At 37.1% G+C, this 23,845-nt stretch overlaps 1 protein-coding gene and 1 pseudogene across 1 annotated transcript in view; one reads left to right on the forward strand and one right to left on the reverse strand.

Moving 5' to 3' along the window:
• LOC116887852 (dystrophin-like) overlaps positions 1–23,845 on the forward strand; it is a 64,106-nt gene that overhangs the window by 12,194 nt on the left and 28,067 nt on the right. Inside the window, 3 exon segments of the mRNA XM_032889356.1 lie at positions 2,811–2,991; positions 21,676–21,821; positions 22,717–22,929. Coding sequence (XP_032745247.1) covers positions 2,811–2,991; positions 21,676–21,821; positions 22,717–22,929 — 540 coding nt within the window.
• Positions 9,260–10,178, reverse strand: LOC116888612 (annotated as a pseudogene).

Raw genomic sequence — 23,845 nt, forward strand, 5'->3', positions numbered from 1 at the left:
ACGTTGGGTCCTGAGAGCCTCTTGCTTTCCTGGCATCTGGGACTTTCTCATGGCTACCCCCAGTTCCCTATCCTCCACTGCTACACTCCTCTTTTCAATTTTCTGACCCTCTGTACATCACCCCTGTCTTCTCCCACATTTCTTTTTGAGTTCATTTCATTATTTCCTTGGAATCTGTTAAAATATTAGAATATAAATGTAGCTCATTCTCCAATGTAACAGAGGCAAGAAATCCTTCTCATATTTGTAAGAACTATATTTACATTGCTTGAATGAGTAACCTATTAAGTCTTATATTTATTTAATGTACAGAATTTTAACATCAGATACATATTCATGGATGATGTTTTGTTCTATGGGACTAAGGACACCATGTCCCTTTCTGTAAACAATGGCTAATTGTTGACTAGTTTTCTAAGTTGAATAGTTCATTTTGAAATGAGCGTTATATCTTCAAAATTCAAAATCTAAAGCCAATTGTCAGTAGCAACTTCTCATTATATATTCTGAATTCAGAAGTAAATAACATTGCCTAAACAAAAGCATGAAAGGCCTATGACAGCAGCCCAGTCCATGGTATCAACTTTTCTGTTAGTTGGGGTTTTCCTGATGTGAGCAGACACCATGGCCAAGGCAATTTATAAGGACAACATTTAATAGGGCCTGGCTTACAGGTTCAGAAGTTCAGTCCAGTACCAAGGCAGGAGCATGGCACAGGAAGAGCTGAGAGTTCTGCATCTTCATTGGAAGGCTGCTAGAAGACTATTGCTTTCCAGGAATCTAGGGTGAGAGTCCTAAAGGTCACACCTACAGTGACACACCTACTCCAACTAGAACATACTTTCTAATAGTGCCACTTGCTGGGCTGAGCATATAAAAAACATTGCGCCCATTTATATTTTTGCCCCTAGGAAAGAATTTGTAACATACCTCAAATCAATACTCATAAAACAGGATTCTCCAAATCAGCATTCATATATCCAAAAATCAACAATTTATTTTTCCATTTTAGTCTGATTTCCACTAAGCTCATATTTAAATTTAGTTCCTAATTGCTATAATTTTAAAAATTTTCTCTCCATCTAATTAACATATGATCTCATTTTTAATTTTAATTATCATGACTTTTGCATATTAAGTACTATATAAACCTAAGTACTTTTAGAAAGTTAGCATAGATATGAATTACAAGTAAGCAAGCATGGTAATAATACACTAAAAAGGAGAATTTAAGAGTATTTGTTACGGTACAAGTAAATAATCATCTAACAAAAAATATTACTGAAAAATACCATATACATTCTAAATTCAAGTGGTATAAGTAATTTGAATAATAAATAATAGTCAATATTTATTCATAAAAAGAGGAAGTCATTGTGGTAGAAGCCTTTTTTGAAGTCTATTTGGCCGTTGATATTTTTTCTGGGATGTGGTGTCATTTTATTCAGGGGTGTAGGCGCTGATAATTTACTTAAATAATATTCCACACCAACTTTGGTGGAAAAAACTTAAACTCCTGGCTAATATATAAAAAGAAGACATGACTTAGGAGGGGGATTTGTTAAAAGAACAATTCTAAAAACCTAGCAACCTAAGAAGTAGAGGAGTGAAAGGTGGGAATGATGAGCAAAAACATTTAAGCTTTATTCAGGGCCTGTGTGAAATTGTCAAAGAATAGAACACAATGAAAATACAAAAGGAAACTGAAAAAGAAAATTTGTTAGTGTGTTTTATGTAGCCTTATTAGTCAAACTATCATTGCAAGGTTTAAACAGTACTGAAGTGGTAGTTTATATTATAAATATTTCATGTTCTGCATTCAAAATTTAGTGTTCATTTTCATCTCATTAATGTACCTAAATTTACACTACCCACATTTCAGTTTCTTAGAACCCCATGGAGATAGAGAGTACTATGGTGCACTTCAGAGCATTGTAAATATGAATTTGTCATTCAAAGCAGTGTAAAATTGATATTGAACATAGATTCTATGGTGTGAATGCTATTTATAACCGGAGAGTGGAAAACAGGAACAGTGCCTAATTAAAAGGGTAGTAATTGACTAGTCAGAAGAAGAAATGTGGCCTGATAAATGGAGAAATGATAGATAAAATCATATATATATATATATATATATTGAATAGGCATAGATAATCTATATTGTATAGAGATTTGTAAATTCATATAGAATATTAAGTATACATCATTTCTATTTTATAAATATGAATAGAAAAAATACTATCCATTCAAAGATCTTAGAATTTAAAGACAGTTTCAAAGAACAAAAGGATTAAAGACAAACATTTTAATTTGATTTTTGTTAAGAATTTTGGTCAATAATAAAATGGTGAAAATCTGTGTGCTTTAATAGTCTAAATGATAATATTCTGAAATTAAAGTATATCATATATGGTGATCCAAAATGAGCAAAGAACTGTGGTATTATTAAATTGATGATTTGCATTACAGTAGTGTTATTAAGGATGTTCTTTTTTAATTTTATTTAATCTTTTTTTCTACACTCCAGATTTTATCCCCGTCTTGGTCCACCCTCTGAATCTTCCACATCCCATACCTCCTCCCCCTCACTCCCTCGAATTTCCAAAAGGATGTCACTAGCCCCCGAACCCCCCACCACACCATACCACCTCATTACCTGGGGCCTCCAGTCTCTGGAGCAATAGGTGCATCTTCTCTATTAAGGACATTTACCTGATCTACCGCTGGCTATGAACAACTTTCCTTGTGAAAATATAGTGTATGCAAAGTTTAAAAGTTATATATTTGTATTACTCTGAATTATGATGCAGGATGAAGTCAACAGGCTGTCAGCTCTTCAGCCTCAAATTGAGCGATTAAAAATTCAGAGCCTAACGCTGAAAGAAAAGGGACAGGGGCCAATGTTTCTGGATGCAGACTTTGTGGCCTTTACTAATCATTTTAACTACGTCTTTGATGGTGTGCGGGCCAGAGAGAAAGAGCTACAGACAAGTAAGTAAAAATACTTTTAAAAACTATCTTGAGGGTTTTTAATGGGTTATGTGTGGATAAAGTACTAAGTACTAAAAACAATGGAATTTTCCTCCTGCCACTAACAAATGACAAAGTACTCATGTTGTACAAGAAAATGTGTCTTTTCTTCCTCCTTCAATATTCTCATACTTTGGATAAAAGCAAATAAAGCATATTGTGTACAGGTATAACTTCTCCTTGGGGGTTACGAATTCCAGTATCAGGAGTTTTTGGCATTGTTAAAAAGAAAGGAGCACTTCAGTAAACTTCCACAAGATTTCATTTTGTATAGGTGGAAATATTTGTACAGGCATCTTTTGATGCTCTATCAATTCCTCTGAGAAGCACAACATTGAGGGAACTGAACCTTAGGAAAGGACAAATTATCCACTGAGCTATATTTTAATTTTATAACTCAGTAATTACATAAGTTCTCTTTATTTTTTCTCAATGAAATAGAAGATGAAGTATAGCAATAATGTATGCATTTTCTTCCTGATTGCCTTTGTAAATATTTAAAAGAACGTGCTTTAAAATATTTCCAGAGTATTTGGATATGAATAAAGACTTGCTAGCTTTTCTAGCTCTTTTTTGATTGAAAAAATTAAGTTTACAATACGCATTTCTTTTTCTTCTACTTTGTAAAATAGTTTTACTGGAGGGTTTAGGAAATCAGTCAGTAAAACTTTAAAATGATATCAGCTCCCTCTAGTGGATTGCAACATATTTGCTGTTGAGCTTCCAAACTCCCAAGTGAGAAAGATATTTATATATATATATTTTTTGAGATTTTTTTTTTTTATTAACTTGAGTATTTTATGTACATTTCGAGTGTTATTCTTCCTTTCCGGTTTCCAGGCAAACATCCCCTCCCCTCCCCCTTCCTTATGGGTGTTCCCCTCCCACCCTCCCCCATTGCCGCCCCCTCCCTGACAGTCTAGTTCACTGGGGTTCAGTCTCAACAGGACCCAGGGCTTCTCCTTCACTGGTGCTCTGGGATATTCTATTTACCTATGAGGTCAGAGTCAGGGTCAGTCCATGTATAGTCTTTAGGTAGTGGCTTAGTCCCTGGAAGCTCTGGTTGCTAGCATTGTTGTACATATGGGGTCTCAAGCCCTTCAAGCTCTTCAGTTCATTCTCTGATTCTTCAACGGGGGTCCTGTTCTCAGTTCAGGATATTTATATTTTTGCCCTAGTTCATTATTCATCTTAGTATCACTATGTTTTATTTTTTCATGAAATACATAAACTTCCTGTAAGAAAAATTAATTGGAATGAACATTCTATATCCAAACTTCTTAACTAACTGGAAAGATATTTTAATTCTCATATGTCTATTGGGTTCAATCTTAAATTGAAAGGATTCTGGCATAGTCATATTGATAGCTGATATTTTATGTTACTACAAAGTAAATATTTTATATTTATTTTGTTTTCGTACTCATTCATATAATCATCGTGCATATTATATATAAGCATTGGTGTACACATGAAAATTATCTGTAAAACTTTCCCAAGTTGTCTTTCCACACCTGAGTTGCAGCCTACTGTGTCCTTGGAAGAAACTAGGGGGCAAAGTGTCAAAAGTCATAAAAATGTGTGACTCAAAGGTGCAGAGGGAAAACACCTTTTCCTACACAACTATATGTATAAGAGTATTTCTCATATTTTTGCCTACTGTTTTGGAAAACTTGATTGCTCAATAACTATTGAATCAAATGTCAAATGAATATATTATAAAAGAAAAGTATACAAAACAAAAACATAAATTTTGTTAATTTTAGTGTTTAGGTGTTTACTATCCCTTTACAATGAAATAATCACTGATGACTACAAATAAATCATTAATCTTGATTCATTTGCAAATTAATAGATTTAGAAAATAATGGATTGTGCTACAGAGATACTCAGCATTAAGTACTTATAAACAAAGAAAAGTATTTATGTCTTTCCAAAACTTTAAAAATAGATCATTAAAATTTTATCTGAATAATACTATCAAAAGGTTGTGTTAATACAAGAGTTAAGAAATATGATCCTGGAGAGATGTCCTTTGAATATAAACTGTAAAATAAACAAGTCCTCTCTATGCACTAAAATAGAGAAAGGGTTTTGAGAGGAACAAAAACTAGGGAATTTGACCAAGTTTAAAGAAAAGTTCCAAGGAAAATAAAGGAAGTCTGAAAGACTGGAACCTAGAATATTACAGAAGGAAGAGGACAAGATGGGCATAGCGTTCCCTACACTCAAAATGTCTGGTAAAGGATTTAGTGTAATTGAAGTGAATTACGTCATCATATTTACATTACTGAAAGTAAGACTCCTGCTGATATGTAAAATAATAAGTGGAATATGAGTTCGGTGAGAGAAGAATGGAGGTGGAAATAATAGAAATTCTGAGTGAGGTCACTTTGAAGTGGACTCATTACAGGGATAACAATGACGATTAGATAGAGCCCCTAAAGAATTGATGTTGTAGATACAGGAAAATACTATAGAAAATGACAATTTACTTCTCCAGAGATAGCAGAATAAAATGTTATTATAAATATTAAAATGTTCTCTATGGTGATACAGTCAAGGCATTTGACTTATAACTTACATTCACTCCTATGAAATTGAATTAAGGTTCTAAATAGGAATCAACTGCAGTTAAATATTATAGCTCTAAATTAGAAGTTTTGTCTAGTTTACTTTTAGTTCATTAATTTCTTTTTTCTTTTTATCTTTTATTGGATATTTTAATTTCTATTTCAAATGTTATTCCTTTCCTGGTTTCCCGTCCATAACCTCCTATCCCATCCCCCTACCCCTTCTTCTATAAAAGTGTACCATCTCCCCAGCCACATTCCCCTTCCCACCTCCCCGTGCTGACATTCTCCTACACTGGGGGGGGGGGGCCCAGCCTTGTCAGGACCAAGGGCTTCTCCCCCCATTGGTGCCCAAGAAGCCCATCCCCTGTTCCATATGCAACCGGAGCCATGGGTTTGTCCATGTGTACTCTTTCAGGTAGTGGTTTAACACTACTTGGTTGGTGTTGTAGTGCTTATGGGGTTCCAAGCCCCATTAGCTCCTTCAATCCTTTCTCTAACTCTTCCAATGGGAACCTCATTCTCAGTTCAACGGTTTGCTGCTAGCAATCAACTCTGTATTTGTCATACTCTGGCTGTGCCTCTCAGGAGACAGCTATATCAGGCCCCTGTCAGCATTCACTTCCTGTACTTTTTTAATGGATTTATTAATGACCTTCTTAAAGCCCTCTATCTTCATGAGATGTCATTTTTCCAGTAGGTTTGAATATCCAGTATTTGCTGTGGTGGGAGAACTGGGCTCTGATGATGCCATTTAGTCTTAGTTTCTGTTGCTTAGGGTTCTGTTGTGCTTGCCTCTCACCATCAGGTTGTCTCTGGTGTTAGCTTGCCTTGCTGTCTCTGACAGTCACTTGACCCTCCTGTAAGCCTGTGTGTCAGCACTCGTGTACTGCTCCTGCCTTTGTGTGTCCTGAGGTCACCAGTCAGGTTGATTAGAGCAAAAGAGTTGGCCTTACCTCTGTTCTCAGGTGTGCCAGCATTCCTGGTGATGGGCTTTCAGCTCTGGGTGCAGGCAGAAACTTGAAGGCTCCTGCCCCTGACTGCTCCTAGGTCCCTGTGCTCAAGGGGCACATAGGCCACTAGGTGGGTACTTCTTGGGCCAGGAATATGAGCAGAAGTAGTTGTCTCCTTTGAGTTCTCAGGATTGCCCACACTTCTGAGAGTCCAGCTCTCTCCCCTACTGGATTTGGGCACAGAGCTATTTTACTTTTTTAAATTTCAGTTTATTCTTTAATATGTCTTGATGACTTTTTATGTGTCCCTTATTTTGTTCCCATCTATTTATGTAGCTACCTACTATGATCTCTAAATATATAGCTGTCAAAATATTAACTTAGCTTTAGGCAATATATGCTATTTTAAAATGTAAGTAAAGTGTTATAATATAACATTCTAAATTTAATATTACTTTGGGTTGTTCAATAATATAGCAAATATGAAAATATATAGTACTCATTTATCAAATGTACAGATTATTTGCTTCTAAATGCATCTTTATTTTTAACTGAACACAAATTATAAATATGTATAATGTACAGGTTTATGTTTAAATCCTGTATGCAATGTAATGTATAACCACATCAGTGTAATTCACATAGCTTTTTTGAGAAACATACAATTTTCTAATTTTTAATTTATTTGACTTTATTTTATTTTTAAATGTGTGGTGGTGGACTGTGAACAAAGCCTGGTAAGGTTCATCTTTTCAAGCTAAGGCGTGAAGCCCCAAGGACCCTGAAGTGATGGTAGGAGCTTTGTCTGCACCTGGTACCAGGCCCCTGTCATGTACCCGCATCCTCTTCTAGAGAGAATTATAGCCGTCAATCACAAAGGGGCACTGCTCCCAAGCTCCTCCACATGTGGATGAGGCTTCTCTAGCATCTCCAACCAAGCCAATAGGAAAGCAACTGCTGTCCAACCCCAATCCACCCCAAAACTGTATATAAGATCCTATCCAGAATTTAAAAATATATGTGAGAATTATTTTGTCTTCTGAGAGCATTTGACACAAGAGCTGCAACACTGCCTAGGAAGAGAATGCTCTATAAGTTCCCCATACTCGTTTCACTGACTAGCCAGGCACCCATCATCTCTGCCCAGCTCCACCCTGCTCAGCCAGTGCAGCATCTTAGAGCAACAGCTCCTGCTGGGGCAGTAGAGATAGAGAAGCAGAGCAACGGCTGCAGCAGCAAAGACCACAGAGGCAATCCCTCCTCCATGTTCATGCTCTTTACTCTTCACCTTAACCCTTGCAACTGGCCAGGCCAGAGATCTCAGAGGATAGCCTCCAATCCACAGACTGGTATTTAAGTATACATTTTATGTAGTACATTCTGAGAAATCAATAGTTCAGTACACATACTTTATATACAATGATCAAACTGGAACCAAGCCTGGATAATAAAAAATAAGTTCAATTTAATATTCATTTTTTGGATCCCCAACAATATTTCTTCCAATGTTTAGTGAAGGTACTTAACCACAAGAAATAAAAGCTTAAATACAGCAAATGCCATCCTGAGTGAATAGCAGCAGTGCTTCGCAGAACCAACCAATGTATAGCACTGTCAAATCATCCAACAGAAACACAAACACTCCTCTGCTTAGGCCACATACCACTGTAGTTCAAGTACCTGTGAAGAGGTACTTTGATACAATGTCCCACTGTGAGATCATTGCAATAGAAACCCATCTGCTCTATAGATATAGCTGATCCTGAGCACTCAATTGAAGACTCAAAGACACCTCATTCATCCTTCCTTCCTTCCTTCCTTCCTTCCCTCCTTCCTTCCTTCCTTCCTTCCTTCCTTCTTCCTTCCTTCCTTCCTTCCTTCCTTCCTTCCTTTCCTTCCTTCCTCTCTCTCTCTCTCTCTCTCTTCTTTTTTCTTTCTTTTCTTTCTTTCTTTTCTTTCTTTTTCCTTAACAGTTCTCACTTCTCACTTTGGGTAAAGTAAAATGTCATATATTTATACAAACCCTAACTGCTAACTTCTCAAAATCTCTAGTTCTGTTTCTAATATATCTTTAGAGAGGAAAGAGTCATTCACCTGCCTGCCCTTCTACCACATTAAGAAAGCAATGAGATTTCAGGTGAGGAGAAGCTCAGGCTACTTCTAATGCCTAGATCACATGCATAACCTTAGGTACTTCTTGGTGTCAGTTTATCTGTCCTTGCTTTAGGACAACCCAGCCTAAGTTACCCAGATTTTATATACAACTATTTATAAAGCTTACATGTACTTACATTTAAAATCCTAGTCTTATTAATTTGCATATTCATTCATGACATAGGTAGACACTAAAATATATTGTGCCCAACATAAAAATATACATTATTTCTTTCATTTTTTATTTATGTATATACTTTATAGAAGATGCATCATTCAAGTAAAAAAATGTAAAAAATGCTTTATATAAAGTGTAGTTCTCTGCTATTTAGCAATACAAAATACAATATAATTAGTCATTAAAGAGCTAAAATCAAGAGTTTCAAACCATGGCAGAAGTAAGCAGTCCCTTGTACAAGAGTCCATTTGGAAAAACCTCAAGTAAATTTTATAACAGGTTACTTAAACACTTGAGCCACAAGTGCACTAGGATGTACTTCGGCTCTGACTCCCCAGTGTTCTTTGTCTTGTCTGGACAGAATCCCGAACTTATTGCTTACTTTTTAGTGGTTCTTCTTTTTCATTAAGCTGTTGAAGAACGTGTTTGCTGAACTCTGGTATGATGCATATACTCCACGGGAACAAGCTCTGCCAGTACTGTCAAATTAAAGATATATCTAACTTCCTGACTGAATTCTGAACTGATAAATGGTATTGTAACAGCCCTAAATGTTTGCATAAACCAAGAAGGGTGGACAATGATTAGAGACCTTAGGTTTTTCATTAATCATCTGTCAATTTGCTGGTAGCATCTCTTGAAACATCCCAGACAGGGAATTTTCCTTCAAGTTGTTGCACCATTTAAATCAATCATCATGTATGAAGTGCTCTGATACCAACAGCTCAAAAAGGCCAATAACATATTTAAAGATCAAATATCTCTAGTTAGGCTGACCACTTTCAGGCATAAAACAGAGAGTAAATATTACAGTAGCATTTAAGCCATCCCCATAATAACCTCCACAGGTAGTAAAATTTTGTAGGGTTTGATTACAATCGTGGTCTTGCTAATTCTGAACATGCACATGCTGCATCCATCCTTTTCTTCTGTGGCTGTGTATTAAGTAATTGAGACTTTTCTTTACCTTCAGTAGATTTAGGTATGGGAAGATCACCTTCCCACCCAAACTCATCATTGTTCTCTGATGGGGTAGATTAAGCCTTCCAGGTCAACTTGACCTTCATGCAAACCATCAGACCACATAGGGCCTTCACTAGGATTCAAAGTGAGGATGATGCTTGATGGCATTAGTTTCTTATATCCATTCATTCCATTAGCTTCTAATATGCCAGGCTGGCTGTGTGGAGCAATTACATCTAGTATAACTGCTTCAATGCTGTCATCTTCTGATAAAGGTATTAAAAAATCTTCATCCTTCCATTCCTCTTTCAACTCCACACTTTCCATCCTCAGAATGTATTAAATATCACTTTCCAGCTCCTGGCAATTCAGGTAGACAAGGTACCTGGAAGATACTGCCTCCCTCCTGTCCTCTGACCCACTAGGGTGCTGATATGAGGCTGACTGCCAGGTCACAGAAAATGGTGGCCTTTGAAGGGGCCCAGCATTTCTTAGACAGTCTCACCTCCAATTTAATATTTTTTATACAGTGAATCTAATATCATTTGTCTTTAACATATCCTACATATTTTACCAACTTTAATATATTTTTGTATGTAATATGGCATATTTATACCTTAACAATAAAATGTATGTATCACTAACAACTGAGAGTTAAAGACTTCTTAGAATTTAATGAAAATGAAGACACAGCATCCCAAAACTTATGGGACACAATGAAAGCAGTGCTGAGAGGAAAACTCAGAACTCTGAGTGCCTTCATAAAGAAATTGGAGAGAGCCTACATTAGCAACTAAACAACATATCTGTAAACTATAGAACAAAAAGAAGCAAATACACTCAAGAGGAGTAGATGGCAGGAAATAATCAAACTCAGGACTGAAATCAACCAAGTAGAAACAAAGAAAACTATTGAAAGAATCAGTAAAATCAGGAACTGGATCTTTGAGAAAAATCAACAAGATAGATAAACCCTTAGCCAAACTAACCAGAGGGGACAGAGACAGTTTTCAAATTAAGAAAATCAGAAATGAAAAGGGAGACATAACAACAGAAACTGAAGAAATTAAAAAAAAATCATCAGATCCTACTACAAAAGCCTATATTCAACAAAACTGAAAAGAAAATGGATGATTTTAAGTAAAATCGGATTCAGGTAAACCATCTGAACTGTCTCATAACCCCTAAGGAAACACAAGCAGTTATTAAACATATCCCAACTGCCACTCCTTCACATAATTGTATCAGACCTTCAATACTAATCAGACTTAATACCAATACTCTCCAAACTATTCCACAAAATAGAAATAGAAGGAGCATTACCTAATTTATTCTATGAAGCCATAGTTACACTGACACCTAAACCATACAAAGACCCAACAAAGAGAACTTCAAACCAACTACCCTTATATATGTTGATGCAAAAATACTCAATAAAATTCATGAACACATAAACTGATCATTCAACATGATCAAGTAGGCTTCATTTTGGGGGTGCAGGGATGGTTCAATAATGGATATCCAACAAAGTAATCCACTATATAAACAAACTCAAAGGGGGAAAAATCATGATCATCTCTTTAGATGATGAAAAGGCCTTTGACAAAATACAACACCCTCTTCACGTTAAAAGTCTTGGAAAGATCAAGAATTCAAGGCACATAACTAAACGAAACAAAAGCAATATACTGCAATCCAATAGCCAACATCAAATTAAATGAAGAGAAACTTGACGCAATTCCACTAAAATCAGGGATAAGGCAGGGATTCCCACTCTCCCCATATCATTGGTACAGAGAAAGACAGGGAAATCAGTGGAATAGAATTAAAGTCCCAGAAATGAATCCACATACGTATGGTCACTTGATGTTTGACAAAGAACCCAAAACTATACAGTGGAAAAAGGAAAGCATTTTCAACAAATGCTACTGGTTAAACTGGTGGTCAGCATACAGAAGAGATGAGTGATCTGATACTCAATGTCATTTGAATGATCTCATAGATCAGAACATAATAATAATAATAATAATAATAATAATAATAATAATAATAATAATAAATCATCCAGTCATTCAAATTCTCTTAGTACAGAGCTACAGGTTGTATAAAACCTTTAGTGTAGAACTTGGATTATTCTAATGTTTTTCTTTAGAATTCTGTTCATTCATTTGCTCAATGATATGAAATTATTTTCCTGCCTTCACTTACTTTCCTACGTTTTCTGTAACTGCCTCTGTCACTTTAAATGTACTCCCCCTGTCTTTTTCCAATGCTCATTCTAATAGCTATTAATTTTTAGTAATTATTAGTTCATTGACGAATTCAACAACTGAAATTTAAACATTCAGAGATATTTGGAGCTTCACTTGCGGCATTCCTGGTACTCCAAGCATGTGGAAAATAATTGCCTTAATAAGAAATTATGAACAGATTCCATCATTTATTTCTCCCAAGCATATTCTCATCCACATTTCTACCAATGATGTCTAAACTCCTGAAAGCATAAGGGATTCATTGAAGGTACAAAATCTACAGCAGAGTTCACATCTAGATTTCATAAAATGAAGAATCTCATTTCCTGATTGTTATACTAATTAGCCTATGTCTATAAAACAAGGAGAAATAATTGTTACATTGCATAAAATTTTGCCAGTTTCTTACTAATAAAAGCACCTTTACTTATCTCTGTATGCATAATTTTCTACCCTGACATATATTCATCATTTCAATACAATTTAAATGATTAATGTAATATCTGGCAACGTTCTAATATACATAATTGTTTTCCTCAATGACTACTGTAGGGGAAACATAAATTCTTTTCTAAAATGTAAATATTCATGTCGAATTAAATCAATGTCTATGAAATCTATGTTCTGTCCTGCAAACCTCTTATCACCTACTATATTAGACTATCTCAGAACTTTGCATTTAATAATTAATGCCTACATGTACCATCACCATTTGTCAGACTCCTGTGGTTTTGTGTATGAATAAACAAATAAACGTATCAGATCAATTGTGACAAAAATCATTGTTTATATAAATTAAAACACTTAGTCTTGAGTCTTGGGTTGGTGATTAAGCATACTACATTAGTCATCATGAACACATAAAGCTCCTGCTGAGGACCTGAATTCAGTTCTCAATACCCATGTTGGGCCACACACAACTGCCTGTTACTCCAGCTACAGAGGATGTGATGATTTATTCTGATATCTGTAGGCACATGTTGCATGGACTTTCTCTCTCTCACACACACATACACACAGATACAGAGGTGTACGTACACACACAGACACAGACACACAGACACACACATACGGGATAATATAGTTTTTAAAGATAACACAATTAAAATACAACAAAATACTGAGCTTGAAAGCAGCAAATAGGCTTTTAAAGAAAAGAAAATTGGACATTAACTCTTAAATATGTGTACACATTTTCTTAAAAAACTATACACTAAAATTATCACAGTCTTTAGGACATCCCATTAAATGGTATGTCAGATAGTTTCTAATTTTTTCATGTAGTATACAGATAATTTATGCATGGAGGTTATAAATATTATAAAATAAAAAATATTCACATAACTTCATTTCGTATCGTGAAATAAATTAAGTTTTGTCTCATGATTATTTTTCTTTTCATTATGTATATGAAGGTTGTACTCGTATGTATGTGTACATGTTCACATGCGTGGGTACATATACCCTGTGCCTGAATTCAATTGCAGAAAGCCCTCTTAATCACTCCTGCACTTATCAGGCTCTATCAGTCCAAAGCAGATCTTATGAACATGGCTACTCACCTGATCTAGTATACATCCAAGTATCCTTTCTGCTGGCCAATGCTAGTAATTCCATGATAGCTATCATAAGCACCCACCATTTACATGGGTTCTAGGGATCCAAACCTTGGTCTACACACTTGAGATACTGAACCATCTTTCCATGTCTTCTTCATTAATTTTTTGTATTATGAAATCAATACTACTGATTTGAAATATTAATTCTGTTATATTCTTTCTGGGATACATTTACATTAGATTATGCTATCATTTATTATCATGTAATCATTTTCTTTTATATTTCATTTAATATGTTTAATTCTGAGAAATCATTACATTTTGATTTTGTTGTATTTGTTTATTATAATTTGCTAAGAAATCTATCCACTTAATTCTTTGAAAATATTATACTTTATTCTACTTTAATGTGAGTTTATTACCTTTAAATACATTGTATCATTACATTTTCAGACAGTATGTCATGTGCCCCATACTTCCTCAAACTTCACTGTGTAGATAAGACTAGGCTGGTACTCTTGATCCTTTTGTCTCTAGTTCATAATTTCCAGTATTACAGACACAAGCCACCATGTCCAACTTATTATTTTGTGGTTTCTACTTCTTGGCTAAGTTCTCAATAATGGTCAGTCTTGGTATAGGTACCAGTTTTGTTATTTCTTTCCAGTGGATTTGTAAAGAGAGACACTGAAAAAGTAATAAATGCTTTTCAGTAGTGGTTTTGGTTATGAAGCTAGATAGCTTTGTTCAGTATACTGGATCTGATTATTGGTAGAAATGTATAGTTGCCTATCGTTTACAGTCTGAATTCTATTAATTTAAAAGGCTTTAATTGTCGCGCCCACCTCGGCTGGCAAGGAAGACTAAACAACGTTGGATTCTTCTCAACAACCTTTATTGCAGGACCACCTCATTGCTGATACGGTGACCTGGAGTGGCAAAAGCGCTCGCCTTCTATACACAACAGGCTGGGATATGCTAATTGTCTTTCAGGGATTGGTGGAGCATGGATCACCCCACTATCACCCCTGCTACTTGTCCTCCAGGGATTGGTGGAGCATGAACCACCCCATTAGCATAGTACTGCCCCAGCCAGATTGACACCAGGTGTAAACCCGCGCATGTGCAGTACTGTTATTCACCACAGGAGGGCGCCGGATCACCTCATTATCCTATGGCCGCCCTGGCAAGGGGACAAGCCTGCGCATGTTCGATAAGTTGTTTACATCCAGACAGGGCTGGATGTCGGTGCCATCTTTGTTTTACCGTGCTGCTCCCTACATCTGCCCCTTTTTTCTTTTAAAAAAATGACTGCTCTAGATCTGGGTGTCACGTCAATCTTGTCATTGCTCCTGTCTTAGGTCGTAACTGATGATGACTCAGATTTACCCGTCATTGGGTTACCCTATTGCCACCGAGCCCCATGTCTTAGGTTAATCCAAGCTCGAGGAAAGTTGCCCATCTCAGGATACAATGACTCCACATGACAGTGACAAAAATGATCTAGGGCAAACTCTTAATCTTTCAAAGAGGCCAGCCATATGTTGGCAGAAGCACCATTTTCAATGGTGATCATAGCCTGGTAAACAACCGCTTTGTGTCTGGCATGTTGTCTTTTTAAACGGCCAATAAGCCAGAGACATACTCCGCGTCCCAGGAGGACAATAGCTCCCCAGGCAAACATGCCAGCCCACTCCTTAAAAAAGGAGAAAGCGTTGGTGGTCCATGAGGTAAAATCTTCAACTGTGATGGGGTTCAACCTAGTGCTGTTGAGGACAGCAATCTGCATCAGCAATTGTCTTGATAGTTGCTCTGCTTTCATGGACCAGTTTCCTTTCAGATAATTCGAGATTACTTTGCTCTGTTGAGAATGCTGAGAAAAGTTAGCTAGCAAAGGAGTAATGCATAAACCTCTAAGGGAGGAAACGCAGGACAGCTGCGTCATATGATACAGTGCTTCAATTTGTTCTTGAACTAAATCTATCCTTTGATTAGCTAATAGAAGGCCAGATGCCAAATGGGTATTAAACTCTTCTTGTATCTCTAGTGCCACTGAAGTTCTTTCTACAATCTGATTGACAGTCTCAGCCATCTGTACGTGTTTAGTCATGGTTATTGTGGCTGTAGTAGCTGTGGCAGCGGATAGCAAAATAGCTGAAATTATAGCTGTAGTAATTCCAAAATCTCTTCTGGCTCTTAGCAAATAAAGACTAGTAAAGCTATCTGGGTTTGCCTCCACTGGGATTGGCACAAAGGAGGGAATCTTAACCATCACTGTGGTGTCATTGGTGCCATTCCAGCATTCAGCTAAATAGCAGACTACATCAGAGCTATTTCAATTTTAAACATCCTTGCTTACATTAGTGCTTATCAAAAAAGAAAAAAGGTGATCTAACACATACTAAAGTACTAGTGGCAGTATCATTTGCCAAGAGGTTATTATATTGATCAACCTGGTATCATTTTTTTCAGGTAGCTGAAACATTATACATTGTAAAGTTCTCACCCATCAACCTAGCAAAGGGGGTCAGGGATGTATATGCCCCTTGCTCATTGGACAGCACCCATTGAAACCAAGGCCTGAGATTTTCCATGCCAGACTTATTCTGTTTCCAATTAAATTGTGTTTTGCTAAGAGGTGGGGAAAACTCAAATCCTGGCAAGATTTGTTTTGCTCTATGAAATGGACTCTGACATGGGGTAAATTCAGGTGGGAACTCTTTATACAGGGGGCAAGCGGGTAAGACTCTATGAAGGGTAGAGTTATCCTGTGTATAGTTACCTTGCCCCGGGCGTGATGGAACGATACAATTATGCATCATAATCAGTGTTGTAATGTTCAAATCAGCAGAACTATTGACTGACATGTTTCTGCTGGGTGAAGAGACCCTCTGGGTAATTTGACTCAAAGCAGCCAGATGATCCTCGTGCTCATTGCACTGTCACTCATAGGATCCAACCAATTAGCTAATGTGGCTCTACACAACCAAACACAGGGCAGGGAAGAGTTCTTAACAGTAAAACATAGGGTATGCGACAGAGAAAAGTTAGTGGCAGCATACCGTTGGGGCATTTCTCCATTTGGTACTATACAGGGAAGATCATGCAAACAGGAGGTGGAGAAAAAGGTTGGCAAAACAGTAGAATTGCTATGAAATGACATGGGTACTGACCAGGATCTGGCAATAGCCCAAAAATAAATGACTCAGCCTGTATTACCATTCTCAGTAGCAATAGTAGGGTTCATAGTCTCATCTTCAGGAAGAGCAGAAGGCACTTTTCGAGTCAAGGGCTCAGGTACCCAAATTGGATTTTCTTGATTTTCTTGATTCTGCAGAAAAACACAAACAGCTCCCCTAGATCTTGAAATCAAGGGATCTGGGCCATGCCATTCATCAGTTAAGACGTCCTTCCACTTTACTTCTGCATTAGTCATAGGTATAGTAGCAGCATGGCAATCCGCGGCACAGCAGCCATGCGCATCCAAAATTAAGAAATTTAGAGTAAAAAGAGCTAAAGAAAGTTGTTCTTTTGGTGTTCGGCCGCTGGCAATTCCTTCATTTTGTTTTTGTATAAGCTCATTTAAGGTACGATGTGCTCTTTCCACAATTCCTTGACCCTGGGGATGGTATGGTAATCCTGTAGTATGACCGACCTGCATTGTCTGGCAAAATGCCTGAAAGATCTTGGCAGTGTAGGCAGGCCTGTTGTCTGTCTTGAAACTATCAGGCTTTCCCCCAGGTCGCCCATGCCTCTAAGCAATGACTAATGGCATTACAAGCCTTTTCACCAGTCGTCAGAGTGGCATGTATAATACCGGAACAGGTATCAATAGAAACATGAACATATTTTAAATTTCCAAATTGAGATATGTGTGTGACATCCATCTGCCAAAGTTTTAGCGGGATCAGACCACAAGGGTTAATCCCCACCTGAGGAGGGTGGTGAAATTGAACACAATTCTGGCAACGTAACACCACATCACAGGCTGTAGCTCTAGAGATTTTAAATTTTTGTTGAAGAGTAAAGGCAGGAACATGAAACTTTTGATGAAATTCTCTAGCGAGATCAACCGGAGCAGCATGAAAAATAAACTCTCTACGAGTACTAGCATCCACCAGGGTGTTATTACTGATTATGGGACCAGGAAAATTAGTATGGGCTCGAATATGTTGTATGAAAATTTATTTTTTCTGGCCCAAATCAAACTTTGTAATTCTAAAAGAATTTGACATACAGTACTAGTCGACCAAATTGGCCCTGCAATTTCAAGAGAGCTCACAGCATTAACTACAGAAGCAGAGTCAGAAATTATATTAAAGGAATCATGAAATCTTTTAAAAACTTCCAACACAATTTTACATTCTGTAATTTGGGGGGGGGTACCTGAACTGTATTGAATTAATACTGGTTCTTGAGAATCAACCATATAGGCACCTACACCTGTTTTGGAGCCATCTGTATAAATATCTAACGCTCCAGACAAAGGCTCTGAGGCAGTGACCTTAGGAAAGATCACTGGATGTTCAGTAAAAAATTGTAGCAACGGATCCTTAGGATAATGATTGTAAAACTCTCCGTCAAAAGTACAGCGTAATATGGCCCAATCATCAATCAAGGCACACAATGTGTCCATCTGAGCTGTAGTATATGGTATAATAATTTTCTTGGGTAAAATACCAAAATGCTGAATGCAAGATTTAACGCCTAACACAGCAAGCTGTGCAACGGCAGAAGGGTAATATTCAAGGGTCTTATTAGGAGAAATATTGGGATAAATCCAAAGAAGCAGACCTTGTTGCCATAGCACTCCTGTAGGCTGACGGAAGTTTCTCAGTATACACCAAAGGAGATCCTTCTTTTCCTTGTACCTTCTTAGCCTTGCCTTTTCCAGTCTTTCTTCTACTTTCCTCAATGATAATCGTGCTTCCTTGGTTAAAGCACGGGGTGAAGTAAGCTGAGAATCCCCTTTCAGGATGTCATAGAGTGGTTGCAAATCTATATTGGGCATTTTAATATAGGGTCGAATCCAATTTATGCTTCCTAGTAATTTCTGAAAGTCATTTAATGTTTTTAAAAGACCTTTTTGTAATTCAATTTTCTGAGGGGAAATACTATGAAAAATGATTTTTGTTCCTAAATACTCCCCTATTTTGCCCATTTGAACCTTTTCAGGTGCTTTGAACAATTGATTGTTTTCAAGCACCTTAACCACTTTCGCATAGGCCACTTCTAGGGTGCCACAATCTTTAGCTGAAAGCAAAATAACCTTATCCAGATTGGTGGGGCATTTTCCAGCCCCTCAGAGACCCACCCTTGGAGCCTGGCAGTAGACCTAGGTGTTAGATGTCAAATGGCTGACAAAAGAATTGTAAGCAGTTCACCTTGGACTTTCAGGACCTCAGTAGCAGTCCTTCAGTGGGCTAAAGGCCCATGGGAAAGAAAACATTAATCTTGACCTTGGCAACAGCCTCCAGTTGGAGTAAACTGAAGAGCCGGTGCCAAGACTTTCTCCTCTTATCATCCTAGAGTAAAGCCTATTCTGTCTGGCAAAACAAAGTTCCTCACAGTCTGCTGCAGACTCTTTCTGAAATTACTTTAGGGGATCCCCCGTCCCCAAACCTGGGGCAATTTGAACATAGGGGCAGGAACTGGCTGCTGAGGGGATAGGATCAAAGGCACTCTCCATATCAGTGATGACCAATGGGAAAGGTAATTTAATGTTGGAGATCAACTCCTCTCTTGGAATAAGGCCAGCACATAAGGTAGGCCCCCTTAAAGAACTTCTCTTTCTGTGAGCAAGTGTTGAAGGTCTGGCCACTAAAGGCAGCAACTGGGATTTTTTTTCCTGACCCTGTTCTTTGAGGGATGGATAAATTCCTTTCTTGTTCTTGTTTTCCTTAGAGTCCTCCCCCACCTCACTCTCAGCCTTTTCAGTTCGTTCCTCCTGTAGCATTTCTAATGCAGCCTGTCCCTTTTCTATAGCCTGTTGACAGCATTTCTGATCTTCTAGGCAGCTACGCACTAAGCACCATACCGGCCGAACCCCTGCCTTTAAGGTTCCTTGCTCCCAAGCAAAATCCAAATCCTTCCCCAGCTTATCCCAGCTGCCCACCGTGAGATTCCCAGAGACAGTGAACCAAGGTGCAATGGCATCACATTCACTAAGAAATCTCTCTATAGTGCTTCTTTTCATCCTAAGCCTTTTTCTTTCAAATAGCTCTTGAAAAGCCAGAAAAATTGGGTGAGACTGAGAAGTCCCCATGCTCACTACAGTGGCTCCGTGGCTAGTTTCGCTCCCCCTACTGCGTGGGCCGCAAGCACGAGCACAGATAAAACACTATGTTTCAAAAAAAAATAACTTTGGCTATCAACCAACACAACACCACTAGAGTGGGATCCATAAAATTAAATTTCCTACTCACTACACTTGCTCCATACCCGGAGGCCTTATCGCCGCTTACTACCGCAGACTTGAATTGTCCCACATTAACTGGGGAACTTTTTTATTTACGAGTGGTTTTACGAGCAGGGTGGGCTGGTGTGTTTGTTTACACACGACTTTGTAGCCTGGCACTTGTTGGCTATTCCCAGCAAATGCACTCACGTCCAGGACGGTGGCAATTCAAAAGAAAGCAAATCCACCACACAAAGAAGAAAAGAAACAAAATTACAAGTCCTACCCACAAAGGATCAATTGGAAACAGTACTGTAGACCACAGACTTTATAGCCTCTAAACCAAGGCTTTCATCGTCTCTGCTTACCTCCAGAGAACTTTATCTTCCCTTACCCAGGAACTTACTGATGCCGCAGTCCTGGATCTCAAGAGTTCTAAATCCATGAGGGTGTCCTCGGTTTCCATTACGGGCCACCAGTTGTTGCGCCCACCTTGGCCGGCTAGGAAGACGCACACCGTCGGATTCTTTTTTTTTTATTAACTTGAGTATTTCTTATTTACATTTCGAATGATATTCCCTTTCCCGGTTTCCGGGCAAACATCCCCCTAATTCCTCCCCTCCCCTTCTTTATGGGTGTTCCTCCCATCCTCCCCATTGCCGCCTCCCCCAACAATCACGCTCACTGGGGGTTCAGTCTTCTCAACAGCCTTTATTGCAGGACCACCTCATTGCTGAGACGGGGACCTGGAGCTGCAAAAGCGCTCGCCTTATATACACAACAGGCTGGGGCTATGCTAATTGTCTTTCAGGGATTGGCGGAGCACGAATCACCCCACTATCATCCCTGCTACTTGTCCTCCAGGGATTGGCGGACACCACCAATGAACCACCCCATTAGCATACTACCGCCCTGGCCAGATTGATGCCAGGTGCAAACCCGCGCACGCGCAGTACTGTTGTTCACCACAGGAGGGCGCCAGATCACCTCATTTTCCTACGGCTGCCCTGGCAAGGGGACAAGCCTGCGCATGTTCGATAAGTTGTTTACATCCAGACAGGGCTGGATGTTGGAGCCATCTTTGTTTTTCTGAGCCGCTCCCTACATTTAATAATATGTAATTCACTGGTATATCATGCTAAATGATACAAATTTCTATTTGAGTTATTGATACATATTAATTACATATAAATAGATTTCATTTAGTAAAATAAGTGATAGTATTTCATTTAAAATATTAAAGACTTTGGGTAATAGCATTATTTCTCCTATGACACCACCACAGGAATTGTTGTTTTCAATATTCGATATATTTTTGGTTCCTAATAGAATCTGTATGACATTGGTAAAAAATATACTCAGCAACTAACTCTATTTCCAAATGAATGTATTAACTGAGAGTTTAGTGGGCTTATTTGAAAATTCAGCATATCTCATAAATGTTCTGAATATGCCAGATATGTTTTAGGTAAGAAGGCAGCTTCACAATAGAAACTAGATTCCAGTATATTTCAAGCATGTATATTAGTTAATACTTAATATAATCACATTTGCTGACAAATTAGGAAAACGTGATAGGGTTTGTATTTATTTCATTGTTATTCTCTTTCTTTTAGTTTTTGACACTTTACCACCAATGCGCTATCAGGAGACAATGAGTAGCATCCGTACGTGGATCCAGCAATCAGAAAACAAACTCTCTATACCTCATCTTAGTGTTACTGAATATGAAATAATGGAGGAGAGACTCGGGAAATTACAGGTCTGTGGACATTTGAATATCACAAGCAACAAAGAACATGTCTTATTAGTCAAAAGGTTTCATTGATATATTAAATATAAGTAAAGATAATAAAGAAAGAAATCATAGGTTAGGAGTTGAAAAAATGAACAGGAGAATTTGCCCCCAAAATATGACCTTTCCTAATTTCTCTCTGTACATTATTTTTATAAACATGCACAATATATAAATATTTATATTTAAATTTAAAGAACTATAGTAAAGGAAAACTATAATTTCCTTTTATATTTAGTGACATTTTAAGATATTAAGCAAGATTATTAAAATTGAATCACATTATTTTACCATAATTACACTATTTACAACTCCTGATATCTTTAAGCATAGGTAGACTCAATGTATTTGTATAATTAGTTAGAATATAAATATTCACAAACTGTAGCATTATGATTAAATGCTTGATATTGAGTAGTTATTTTAATAACCTAAATCAGGAAATTATATACTAGTAAGAAAACTTCTGTGCTGTGAAGATATGTGAAGACTAAATTTTTGTTGATTCTAAAAATCCCATGTTGGATACTTATTCTTTTAAAATCTGAAAATATATTGCATAATATTTGCTTAATAAGATTTTACTGTAGATAAGTTAAAATGTATTACATATGTCATAAACATAATTATTTATACATAGACATTCGGTGAAATTAGATCTTTTAATTTTCTGGTTAAATAAAATATGCTTTGGAAAATAATAGAAATTATTCATAAAATGCATATGATTGCTTTATCAGACATTCTACTTTGTTTAGATCTCTAAATTACATAAACTTTTATTTACCTTCTTCTTGATGTGAATGAAACTCATCAAGTATGCATCGGTTAGTGTAAATGCACTTCTATTTCTAATTTTGAGGCTCTGCAAAGCTCTTTGAAAGAGCAACAAAATGGCTTCAACTATCTGAATGCCACTGTGGAAGAGATAGCCAAGAAAGCACCTTCAGAAATAAGCCAAAAATATCAGTCAGAATTTGAAGAGATTGAGGGGCGCTGGAAGAAGCTCTCGACCCAGTTGGTGGAACATTGCCAAAAGCTAGAAGAACATATGAATAAACTTCGAAAATTTCAGGTAAGCTGAGGTTTGGCTTATTATGTTGTAATTATTTTTCACATAGCAATGAATTGTAAAATGTGATGGGAAACAGATACTTTATCCCAAGTCCCTCAAAGTTCTTGATGCTATCAAAAGCCCAATCTATTTCAAAGGATTGCAACTCGCCTATTTGTCCTATGTAAACAGTAATATATCATTTTTCTTGGATTGTCTGTATAGAACAATTGACTTTTTCACCAACACAAATTATGCTAAACACTTTTAACATAATTTAAAATATCCTTATTCCATTACTTACATTTTCTGTTAGTTGTAGATAAGATTTAGATCACAGCATGCATACACACACAGACACACACACACATATATAAAACACACACACACACACACACACACACATATATATGTATGTCTCTATATATATATATATATATATATATGGCAGGCATAGGTTTTAACTACTATATTTTACTTTTGACTGATGAATATATGTTTAATTTCTGCTACATTGTCTTCCCTACATTGCCTTCAATTAACTTAGTAATTTGGTAGTTCTAACACATTAATAATAACCTAGACTGGTTGGGCATTTAGCTCAGTGGGAGAGCGCTTGCCTAGGAAGCACAAGGCCCTGGGTTAGGTCCCCAGCCCCGAAAAAAAAAAAAAAAAAAAAAAAAAAAAAGAATTGCTCTTTAAAAACTTAACTTTAAAAAAAAATAATAACCTAGACTGAGTGCAATAATCCAACAACTACATTTGAGTCTGTAATTCTCAATTAGTTAATTTGACAGATTTTGTTTCTCTTAGTTAGCCAATTGTGAAATATAATAACATTAGAAAAGAAAGTTCAAAACTGTCATGACTTTATTTAAAGTCATTAGAACAGAATAGAGCCCTTACTTCGATTTGGTCCTGCTCGTAACTTCATCAT

The sequence above is a fragment of the Rattus rattus genome, chromosome X, assembly GCF_011064425.1.
Source record: "Rattus rattus isolate New Zealand chromosome X, Rrattus_CSIRO_v1, whole genome shotgun sequence".
Lineage (NCBI taxonomy): Eukaryota > Metazoa > Chordata > Mammalia > Rodentia > Muridae > Rattus > Rattus rattus.